At 40.5% G+C, this 12392-nt stretch overlaps 1 protein-coding gene across 7 annotated transcripts in view; it reads left to right on the top strand.

Annotated features, from left to right (window-relative positions):
• SHROOM2 (shroom family member 2) overlaps window positions 1–11097 on the top strand; it is a 127575-nt gene extending 116478 nt beyond the window's left edge. For all 7 annotated transcript variants that reach the window (XM_080583629.1, XM_080583634.1, XM_080583633.1 and 4 more), the window contains 2 exons: window positions 3365–3637; window positions 8254–11097. In XM_080583629.1, the coding sequence (XP_080439755.1) occupies window positions 3365–3637; window positions 8254–8520 (540 nt within the window). In that variant the 3' untranslated portion in view covers window positions 8521–11097. The remainder of the gene's footprint in view (window positions 1–3364; window positions 3638–8253) is intronic.
• The last annotated feature ends 1295 nt before the right edge of the window (window positions 11098–12392 follow it).

Genomic DNA, 12392 nt, shown 5'->3' with positions numbered 1-12392 from the left:
GTGACAGTCACATTCATCATTTTTTTGCTAGAATTAGTTTCCTTCTTACTAAATATGGAGTGGGGCTGGGCTGGAGGTAAAATTAAAGCTTTCTTGTTTGCCCAACAAGCGAGAATAAAACTTTTTTTAAGCAAAAACACGCTTTATTTGCATTGGTGTCTGTAAACAAGAAAAGTGTGTTTCCCTGTATCTACTCCTCCCTTTATTGCCCCAATTCTGGTATACACCACTGTGCTGGGAGAAATTTCATGAAAAGCTTTTAGCAGAGCTCCTCCATCTTCTGGGTCTCTACGTACCGTCATAACCATGCACGTTGCTGTTTACTTCTCGCCCTGCTCCTCCGCATGCAGTAGGATGTGAGCGCTTAGTTCAGTGGGCTTTCATCTTGGATCTTCTCAGAAAACATACATAACTCGTGGTAAGTGGGTCAAGACATCTTTATTAAACAGATAGGGTATGTTACTTGGCCCAACTTCACATATTTGGCAACAGCTTAAGAAAGGATCATTAAGGGCCTGAACACTTCAATAGCACGCTTTACAACTTCAATTATTTTTGAAGAGATACACACCCAGAACCTGTTCTTTGATTCCTAGAAATCAGTCAGTTCTGAGACATCTTAATTTCAGTCCACTGTGGAATGATTGTAATATTTGTCATTCTCTGCTCTGCAAAGCAGAATTGGTTTTTTTTGTTTGTTTTTGTTTTGTTCTTGTTTTCTTCATTTTATCAGCTACAAAGTGATTATATGAGTTTGAAATTTCATAGAGGCAATTCAAAATAAAAAATATATATATTTGGGATGATCTCTATATTCCCATTAGGAGTGGAAAATGTACCTCGTATGCTGAATTTAAAGGAGGTTTACCACAATTACAAAATTCTGAACAGATGTTGAAGATAACTACAAGACAATTTTTCATACTAGGGAAAATCCATGTGTGGCTGAGTAGGAAGGGTCCCCTTTGCATTTAGGAAAGTGTCAGTGACTCCCGAAGAGTCTCAACATTAATTGAAGAATGCCTATTTTCTTTGTTTTTTTAGGCCTAAGCTTCATGTGAAATGGAGTGGTGAGCTAAAAGCAGAGTAATTTACGTTCAATGTGCTAAGCAGCACCTGAGTGAGCCACCTGAGAAACAAACACTCTGCTGTGCTGCTTTCTGTGTTGCTAGTCAGATCATCATCCATTACTGAGAAAAAGATGCAGGTTTTGTTGTTTTCTTGTTTACTAGTACAGAATTCACAGCTGTAAGTTATTCATCTGCCAGTTTCCAGGTGTAGATTGGAGATCTTTTGGCTCAGTAGGTATTGAACATCATACAGGTTTTCTGCTGGCTAGCAAGAGCACGTAGTGAGCTCACGGTTGCAGCATCCACAGGCTGTTTCTTCTGGGTAGGAAGCAATCAGTTATGATAATACAAATCATAAAAGATACGACAGTTTTAAAGAGGGCCTAAATACCTCTCACCTGCAAAAGTGCTCCTTAAGAGCCTAGATTCAGCTGCTTGTAGACATCTAAGTAGGATGCTACTGTGAAGATGGCACTTTTATCATTGTTTGTTTGGTGGCTTTATTTTTTATTTTAAGAAAGAAAGGAACTTGACTGTTCAAGATAGCTGATCAGTCCCCACTGGTAAACATCAAGCACAGCTGCAGAAGTGGAAAAACTCAAGAGGGTAACATATCGTACAACAGTATTCTGTTGTTGCAGATGGTAACACAGCAGCATTGTGCATGTGCATGTCATCTAAGGGAAAGAAGAGCCTGGCACTGTGACCTACATAATCCAAATCAAACTGTGCATTTGCACTGAGTGAAGAGTGGGGGGGGGTGGAAATCAAATCCTGCAGATTAATCGGTCAGTAAAGCAGACATCTGTAGAACTGCTTACTACCTTAATCTTTTGGACACCCAGACTAACAGATAACCCAAATCCAGATTAACCTGGCCTGAGTGTATTAAATCAAAACGGAGAAAACCAACCCAGATAATCCACGTGTTTGATTTTTTACCTTTAAAAAGGCTGCTTAAATTTTCAGGGTATAGTTGCTTTCTGTAAAGATGGCAGGCTTTTCTTTGGTCCCAAAGTAAGTTGGCAATGACTGGTGGCATCTGAGAGCAGTAGGTGCTGTCAGTCTATTTCTCTGTAATCATGAAGGCTTGTAATCAGATTTGTATTTAGAAGGAGTTCCTAAAGAATGTCATGAGTAATTTTCTCACAAAAATTGGAGGGGTAATGACTATTTTAAGCTATGTAATTTTCATTTAGAAATGGCGGTAACAGGTGTATGGTTCAGAGAATGCTTTGGGGAATTTTCTTGCCTGAGATTAGCTGAATACTAACAAGGCATCCCCATTTAAATTAGCGAGGCATTTCTAGAGTGTGATTCATGTCACAGTAGGGTAGATGACCAGCTGAAATGAGTCCCACCCCTTGTGCACAACTAAAAGCTAATGGAGGTGTCCGAGATGAGGCCCTCTTGCCCAAATGCAGGGTGGAGCACAGGTCATTAAGGGAGGAGATTTGGGTTCTTGGTCTGGCTCTGCCGCTGACACACCTGGAATGATTTTTCCAAGCCAGGGCACGTGCATCCCAGGTGGTGGGGAATTACACTGGAGAAACCCTGAGAAGCTGCAAATGAGGTGGAGTACTTGCCTGGCATGGGACAGTGCCTGTCAAAGATGCTAGCGGGGTCCTCTGTCAGAGCCACTTCGCACAGGCTGCTTTGTGCACTGCAGAAACAGATTTTGTTTCCTGTTCTGTGCTGCAGGGATTATGATTTCCCTACAGAAATGCTGTAAGGCAGTGATAACTAAAGATTTTCTGAGAGTGGAAGGACGGCTACTGGGGGGATGTTAATATACTACAGAAAGGAAGAAAAAGCTAGACAGTGCCCTAGTTTTAACTGTCATGTGGAAAATACAGAATTTTCTGGCACTATTTATCTTCCTGAAGTGTAGCTCTTCAGAAAGGTACTATGGACCTGGTATTGAGAGAGGAAAGGATGCGCTGTACTTTATGCTGCTCCACAGCAGGCTTTGAAGGTGTTCAAAGAAGCAGCAGTAATGCTTGCTTTAAAAAAAAAAAAAGTCTTTCATCTTTTTCCACAAAGGTGAATTGCTTTAACACAGGTCTCAAGCTGAGCATTGTAGACCTACGTCCTGAACCTTTGAATCCAGCAATGTTATAGTTGCCTTAGACATATATTTATGTATAATGCACTCATTGTCAAAGCCACATGGGAGTTTCACTGTATTAAAAATGTCACATAGCAGTAATAGATTTCTCATGTGACTTCCAGAAACAGAAGTGGGGGAAAATGCAGTAGTGCTAATAGATTCTCATCTCCTTTATTTTCCACAGCAAGAACTTATTGACAGCATTAGTAGGAAGCTGCAGGTGCTGAGGGAAGCACGGGAGACACTTCTGGAAGACATCCAAGCAAACAATATCCTGGGGGAGGAGGTGGAAGCCATTGTGAAAGAAGTCTGCAAACCAAATGAATTTGACAAATTCAAGATGTTTATCGGGGACCTGGACAAAGTGGTCAACCTCCTGCTGTCACTGTCAGGTCGTCTGGCCCGGGTGGAGAACGCTCTTAACAACCTGGACGAAAACACCTCACCAGAAGAGCGGGTGAGAATGACCAGTAGTAATATAACTGCATTGAGTGAATCTGATACGGGTTTTTTACTTGGTTTTATCTAAAATGTAAAGATCAAGATGAGGGATAACAGATGGGTACATCTTACAAGGCCATTTTCTTTAGATTTCTTAAAACTTTTTGCTTTGCTTTGCTTTGCTTTTGCTTGGAATACTAAAACTACAAGTGGCTTGGCAGGCAGTGGTGTTTTGGGGTGCAACATAACTGGAAAGCAGGCTTCTCAGAAAAATATTAATGAAAGAGGAAAGCTACTGATAAGAGCATAACAAAAGAGACAAAAATGCTATTCTGTCTGATAACTCAAAAGATGGGAAAAGAAATGTCACGTTGTGCTAACATGAAGAAAGCTTACAGATTTCTTTATACTCCACAAGAGTCTTGAGAGAAAATTGTGAGATTGTGACAAAGAAAATGTTCCTCGTCTGCTACAGTTTCCTCTACAATGCCTAGGAAGAAAGGACAGAAAGGACAAGTCCTAAATATAAATAAAGGGGATTGGGGCAGGAGGGAGGCAGTACAAAAAGAATTTTTCAGCATAGAAATAGCGTGCTAATAGAGGAGTCCCAGCAGCTGTGAAAATTTCAGGGGGGCTCAAGCTACTCTTACCTTTTGGACCCCACCTTGTTCCTTGTTTAATTCCAGATCCCAGCAGGACTTAGTTGGGAAGCAGATACCTATTGATACAGAAATGCACCAAAGGAGAGATGTAAGCATGTGGGAAAATCAAAGGTTAGAATAAATATAGGACAGATTATGTGTCGTGAGCTTAGCCTTTGCAGTTAAATAAATGTAAAGTGGGTATTTGAGCTTGTAGCTGAGAAATGAAGTGCCAGAAGTCCACCTAAGCACTGTATCAGATTTTTTTTCCACGAGCTGTGGATTTATGTTGTTTCCTCAACATGCTCCATTGTTTCATCAATAAGAATCAGTAAGTGCTGGGACCAATTTGAAGCTGTGTTCTTGCTGTTTGGCCCTAGCTGCTGCCAAGCATACTTGTTTAATGGCTGTCCAGACCCCTTTCTGACTGAGGCAAAGGGAAGGTATTTGACAGCTTATTAGAGGGTAGATCAAAGCTTCTGAAACTTAGAGAAATTTAATCCTCTTTTAGACAGATTTTTTTTTCTAAATGTGGTTGCAGTTGCCTAATGGGCTTGAAGATGGGAGTGTAAGCTGGGAAAAGATATACCAGATGATTTGAGCACATAGGAAACACAGCTTGAGAGCTATGATAAAAATAGCTTATGTAGCTAGGTGTGGAGAAGAAGAAGGTGAGTAGGTGGCATGGTAAGGGCAGGCAGAAATTGTCTGTGTATTCTGCTGTCAAATGTAGACTGACAAAAATCCAAATCCCTAATGTATTCTAATCCCCATGTGTCTTCTCATGCATTGACACCAGTTTTGCCATAGTAACGTCAGATATATGTCTAAAAGTGTCAGTCAGAGATGCTCCTCAAATGGATCAAGTCCCTGCTAGATACTTTGACTATAAATATAATTTGTGTAGAGGTACGTATGTGTATCTTTGAATTTAGATTGGCATCTGTGGCTTTGGCTTTCTTTGGTCATTTGGTATTATGCAGACCACGTTATGATGTTTGGTGTATTACTAATGTACCATATGAGCAAAACATAGGGGAGATTACTTCCATCTCCCATCTTCCATGGGGGTCATATCCCTAATGATCACTGGTTGCTATTTTGTTTGTTTGTAGTCTTAAGCTGACGGTGTGTAATAAACACAACTCTGATAGCTCTGCACTTTCTAGGAACCACCACCAGCTCAGCAGACTTCTAAATAAACAGTCTGTCAGCAAGCAAATGACCACTGTTGAATTAATACTCTATCAGGTGGTCTCTCATAGGTCTCTCTTGCCATGAGGAACAGTGTCAGGTATTTCAGCTGTAGCTGCTGAAAGTGATTTCTTCTGAAATAGCTTCCAGCCCCCGCCAGTGTCTTCCCATTACTTCCTTTATCAATCAAAACCAGAGTGCATTGAGAACCCTCAAGCACTGAATGAGCACTTCACAAATTTGATCAGGTGCCTAGGCCTGTAAGACCTGTTTTTGCTAGACTAAGACCAAGTGCCAAGGATACCAGTTCAGGAACTGGATGTTGGGAAGTCACATGCATGGAAGCAGACCCTTTTTGTTCGTCTGCTATTCAAAACAGCAAACAAATCTTGAGAAGGGCTCTCAATAGGAGGAGCCAATGCTTGTTCCATCAGAGCAGCTTCAGATGTCCTGCATATCGCTGAGGTCTCTAAACAAACACAACAACAACAACAAATTTCTGCACTCTGTTTTGCTTTGATTGGTTGAAGTCCATCAGACGCTACCAGCCTCTAACCCACCTGTCTGCATGGTAGGTACAAGCAGTTGTGCCTGTAGGCCTAGAGAACCATTTAACCATTGATTAAAGAGTCTTCTCAAGAATGCTATCTTGAGCCTTCTCGTGTTTCACTTTACCTTTCAAAGCAAGCTTTCTGGTGTCAGTCGTCTTTGACAGGGGTAAAAGCAAATTCAGGATGTATTTCATTTGCCTTCTACCTGTCTTACATCCTACTCACCTAAGGTACCCCCTAAACCTCCACAAGGGTAGAGGTGCTTAAGTATTGTGCAAAGTTTGTAACAAAAATAGTGTTTGCTTTTCTTGAACTGTGAGGTTACTCCTGTTCATCTTAAAGTCATGTTGCAGGCATGGTAAGAAGAAACAGAACAGCTTAAATCTCAGGAATTGTTGGAAAGGGCTAAACATCCCAGCACAGGACTGGGTGGGTACCTGTGCAACTGAGCCACCAGCTGGTTGCTCTGTGCCCTCTCCTGTTCATCGAGTTGTAATCCTTCTGTTTCTTCTCAGTGTACTCGCAAACAGCAGAGCTGCTCCGTGGAGCAGTCTGGCCGTGCTCCCACCTCTGGGCTTGGCTGCTAGTTCCACTGGTGAATTTTGGAGAAGTCTTTCCCTCTCTTTGCAGCAGATAGCTCTGCTTGCAAGTTACTTGCAGTGAGGCTTTTTCCCTGGCATACACTCAAAGGAAGATCGAACTGTGTATTTTTCTGGTAGTGTGTGATTTCTGTCAATTGTCTTCAGTGGCTGTCTCGAACCCTGATTTAATCTGGGCTGCATATTTCAAGTACTCTGAGAGCAAAAGTCTTAGTGTTTCACCCTCTGAGCTTTGAGCCCCGTGTACAACGGCAGCACAGGATTCGTGTGCCGCTGACAGACATGCCTATTGTAGCTTGCCCGCGTGCGTCCCCCTTTGTCTCATACTTTCATCTTGAAAAGACACAGTTTCTGTGGTCTATAAAAACACTTCCCTGTAAATCCTTGAGGCCAATTATAGTGTGTGTCATTTAACATATGAAGTCCAAATAATAAAAAAAAGGACAGATTTACTTGAACAGCTTCACAAAAGCAGATAGTGGTTTATTTGAAGGCATAGGTTCTCAAAGAAAAGCTGTGAAGCAAAGCTAAAAATTACAGCGTTGGTACCTCTTAGTGGCACTTTCTGATTAGGTTCAGAAGCCTGTACTGGAATTCCTGACATCCGAGTAGGCCAGCCGTACTCACTGGTGCTGGAAAAAGGCAATCAGTTCTAGGCAGACATCTGAAATAGGTCAGATTAATAATACTCCCATTTCTCCCCATGTACTGCTGGAGGATTGTAGCTGAGTGATTCAGGTGTGGCTGTCTGCCAGGAGTAGAGAGGTGAAGTTGGGTCAGATGAGCGTCACCTTTCTTTCTGGTACATACGTATGAATGGGATACAAAGCTCCTGTCCTCTTTCTTTGTGTGGCTCTCCATTCAGTCTGCCTCTTTCATATTTTGTATCTTCCGTGCATTAGTTCTCAAACAGTAGGAGCTCCTGTCTGGCCAGAGCAGCCCTTAGAGCAACGCAGACTTCTGTGTCACAGCAATGTCTCAGATATCCTCCTCTGTCATAGCTGTGAGAGAGTGATTATTGTGAAGGCACGAAGCAGGAAGTTTGCAGCCCTTTGGGGAGGATGCTTTTTGGTTTTTTCTTTTTTCCCTTTTATTGTCTTGCCCCAGCTTTCACTGTTGGTCATTTCGTAAGACCACATGGTTTCACATCTCACGGAGAAGCCATGCAGATTGAAGCAGAACTGCATAATGTGCAGCATCGTGAGCTGTGGTGCGAGAACAAATTGCTCCATTAATTAGAATGTTTCTGTGCTCTCTAACCACAGCTATTTCAGTGTGGAAGTTCAGTGCTGTGTATTAAAGATCTAAGACGTAGATGAGTGAAATTTTATTTCGGAGAACTTGGATGTTTCTCAAAGGCAACTGTGCTTTTTATAACTATTTAGAACTACTAAATAGTTAAGCAGTCTTTGAAGCTCTTGCTGCTGAGGCCAATAGGAATTAATGGTGGATCGTTCACTGATTCACTAAGTTTTATTCCTGTTTATTAGTATATTTTATCAGAATAAACTTTTAAGGAGCAATCTTATTCTACCTCTCCACGTATTTGGAAAAGTGTCTTTGCAGGTAAAACAGATATAAGACTTAAAACCTGAAGCTCATGCTGGTGAACTCTGTGAATTTTAACTGTTTTTCTTTTCCCCTAAGCGGACATTGGTAGAGAAGCAGAAGCTGCTGACCCAGCAACATGAAGATGCAAAGGAACTGAAGGAGAACCTGGACCGTCGAGAGCGCATTGTCTTTGACATTTTGGCAAACTACTTGAGTGAGGAGAACTTAGCAGACTATGAGCACTTTGTAAAAATGAAGTCGGCTCTCATCATCGAGCAGCGAGAGCTTGAGGACAAGATCAAGCTGGGGGAAGAGCAACTGAAGTGTCTGACCGATAGCCTCCAGCCTGAACGGCTCAAATAAGTTTGACCAAGGAAGTGAAAAATGGGAAAGAAGGAAGGGATGGGGGTGTTTCCAAGTATACAAATGAATATCTTGGCTTTTCTGAGTGTCCGATAGAGAAACAAGTGCACAAGAGAAAAATAGCTCTCACAGCAGCAATAATACTCTTTCATTTTTTGGGATGATGTATTTAATTTTTTAGAACACATTTTTATTGCTGGACTCTATAGCCACTTCTCATTGCTTAAGTTACAGAAAGCTCCACAGAAAAGGATAGACTCTTAACGTTCCAGCTCTGTAAGTTGAAAGTCTGTGGCAGTTGTGCATGCAAGCATTTTTTAGAGTAGGATGTATACTTTCTTTATGTTCAGAGGCTGTACAGATTGCTGGGAAACCCAATAGCAATTTATGAATGCACACAAATTTAGAAGCTCTGAATATAGTGGCTTTTTTTTTTTTAAAGACACATTAAATAGGGGAAGTCTGCCTCTTATACCTAATATATTCAGATTGCTGAAATGTAGTGTCACTCTGATCCTGTGGCATCAGACACTTTTTTGTAATATTGTAGATAAGGTGGCACTTTCCCCTCACAGAAAATAACTTTAAAATCAGTCTCAGTTTAACACTTCTTAAACCAGCTTGCAAATCACCTAATAGCTACCTTATTGAAGGTGTGTTTTTTTTTTAATTATTTTGCAAGATGTCATTGTACACCATCTTGCTGTAATACAGGTGACTTTTTTTAAAAAATTGTGCTTGATTTGAGAAACAGGCTGGCAGTACTGTGCTGATTTTGTTCAAAACATTTCTCATCTAAATTATTTAGAAGCTCATTTGTTCTTTCTTGTGCTTTTTATGCATGTTTTTATTCCTCCTACCCCCAAACTGCTACATTTTATGAAAATAAATGTAGGCTAAGGACACTGCTGTTTTTCTTCTGATTGCTGAACATTGTGATTTTTTTTATAGACAGCTAAATTATACTGAAATTGACCTGCATAAATGCTGTTCCCTTTCTACTTTCTCAAACTACGAAATGCAATATAAACGATTTCTGCCATGTAAATACTGTGCATTATTTGGAACAATTCTGCTTTGTAACTGTGAACATAAGTGTTTGGTTTTGTTGTTTTTTTCACAGTGATAAAGTTTGTTTTTTTACACAGCGATAAATGAGAAGATGCTATTTCACCCTATCAGGTTACTGGTTCTATTCTAGTAACACTGCCATTGACTGTAAGGTGTGATGTCCAATAGCTCTAAAAAGAGGTGCTAACTCATGTTTTAGCACGGCAATAGGTTATGCTGACTTGCTGAGATACTTACAGAGAAATTCTGCAGTGTCTAAATGTTGTGTTCTAAGTTAAGATAAAGTTTTGTGGGCAAAGGAGAGTCTTGGATGACTTTGTGTATGCCGTTTTCATTGTAGTAAGGAAACCATTTATCTCTCCTTAAACTAAACAAACATTGCTCAACAGGAAGCCATTTTTGAGGCCAACGTGAATGCCGGTCTGTAGCTAAACAGGTTGGAAATACGAGTAGTAAGATGTTAAAAGGAGAGAGAAAAGAATTCTTTCCACTCTCGGTGCAGTGGCAGCGTTCACCGAAGATTCCTGTTCTTCTCACCTGGATCACCTCTTTCCCAGGGAGAGAACTGGAGAGGGAGGCTCTGACCAGTGAATTCCTTGCAAGCTGGGGAGTTGGTGCGAAAATCTTCTGGAACCAATTCCTTCACGGACAGGTGCAAACGCTTAAAGGACCGTTACCCTGTTATAGTGCACTACTTTGTATACCTGGACCAAATCTGTAATGAAATTGTTGTCTATCAGCTGAGGTCAAACAGGGCTACCATGTTACAAGACCTGCAGCTGCCCTTACTTTCTTCCTCTAGTTCTGAAAGCTAGTCTTCTGGCATCTCACAATTACTTGCTGCTATGTTCCTAGGACAAGTGATCCCTTTTGTCCTTACTTATCCCTTAACCATAACAAACCCAAAACTAAACAATTCCCAAATAAATTATGCTTATCTTTAGCTTGGAGAAGAGTGTGCATTGTTTTATCTGTGGCATTTTAAAGATTTTGCATATTGTGGTTACTCTGAAATGTGTATGTGAAATGTGAATAATAATATAATTACAACGTGTTTGTATACAGTACTTTGATTTAGATCTTTCTGATAAAAGGTAGCAATATTGTGAATGCTATATATATTATCCCTTTCACAGAACAGTTGTGTAGACACCATTTTCTCCTTTCCTTTTTTAAAACTGTTGAAAATCTCTCGCCCTGGGAACCTGAAGATGTTTGCCTCCCAATGTTATATGTAAATCTGTAAATAGCTATACTGTTGCTCTTTGAAAAAATCTGGTGCTAATGTTTTGCCTTTGGCATCCTGGGGATGGCTGTTTCTTCACCTTATGTTCTCAGTTTTAGATCTCTTTGTATAGTGAAAGATTTCCACTATGTTCCGCCAGTTGTTTGGATCTTGCAGCCCAGAGTGAAAATGTACAGTTTTCCTGCATAACGCTTAACACTTACCTACTGAAAAATGGTATTGCTTGACTTGGAGAAAATAAACTGTATATTTCGATGTACGGAGTTACTCTTTGTGTGCAGTTTTAACTGTCAAAACCTGCTGTTCTGCCATGCAGTGTTAACCATCTCGTGATATCAACAGTGCCTGTAGCTGCTTATCTGATGCTCTGAAGTAGCATGCTTTCTTTTTGCAGATTGTTTGGCATGTAGATTAATTGATCATTCTCAGCTCCCCAGTGTAAGTACCAGGAATGTTAATGCACGTTAATGGCTACTCAGTATAATTAAAGGGGGGGAGGCATAAAGGAAGATGTGTTACGAAGTGGGTAATGTAAATCGCTCCTGTGACTTATGGAGTATACACCAGGGAAGGCATTCGGATTTTTCTCCCTAGGTGACCACACTGTTTTGGCTTCATCTTCATCCTCTGTTTAGAATGATGCTTTTTATGGAAATATCTGAAGTCCGTGGCTCTCAACATTTTTTGCAAGATGACTGTGAACTCTCCATCTCTAACAGGCTTCCAAAGAAACCGTTTAGTTTCATCTTAATGGGAAACAAAAGCGCATGCAAACTTGTAGTAAAGGTGACCACAGGTAACTCATAATGGCTTCTTAAATTGTCATAGAAATGAATTGTCCATGAAGATCTTCATCATAGGAACCATGTGGGAAAAGGGAATAAAGGAAGACTTGGATATTTGGAGGATTTTCATAAATTTCTGATGATGCTTTACACCCCTTTCTCCTTTCCCTCTGCAAGTACATGCACCCACCTCTGTGCTAGGTCTGCAGGTCACTTGGTCTAATCCAGGAGGGCAGCTACAGGAGAATAAGTCTACTTCTGTGTACTGTTTAAATTAACAAAAAAAAGAATCTTTAAACTGAAATTAGTCTCTTTATTTTCTGTTTTGAGGTATTTGAGACCCTCAGATTTTAAAGGAGTAACCTTTTCACTCTGTTCTTTTCCTCATGAAGCTCTGTTGGTCAGTTCTGGTGTACTTAAATTGTCTCAGTTTCTACAGATGAACTTATCTGTTGGCAGTCCAAGAGCTAGCAAGGCCTTATGGTGGGTGTGCAGTAAAAGATTAAATATTTAATGGTGTCCAGTCATTTATTGCAGAAGTTTATAGGTTTGTCCTATTTAAGGGCTTCTCGGTTGTAGGATTTTAAATTATTTTTCTACTTACTTGGGCAGAACCTACCTGCACAGTAGATGTTATTAAAAAATAATAATAATAATTACACCTTAAAAGTACTAGACTGCATGTTGTCAATTGTTTCAGCAGTGGTAAATTGGTCATCACATTCACTTACCACAGTTCCAGTCTGTAACTTAACTAATTATAATGAACC

The sequence above is a fragment of the Anser brachyrhynchus genome, assembly GCF_964034855.1.
Source record: "Anser brachyrhynchus genome assembly, chromosome: 1".
NCBI lineage: Eukaryota > Metazoa > Chordata > Aves > Anseriformes > Anatidae > Anser > Anser brachyrhynchus.
Note: the sequence above shows the minus strand (reverse complement) of the source record. Positions and strands in the feature narration are given on the sequence as shown.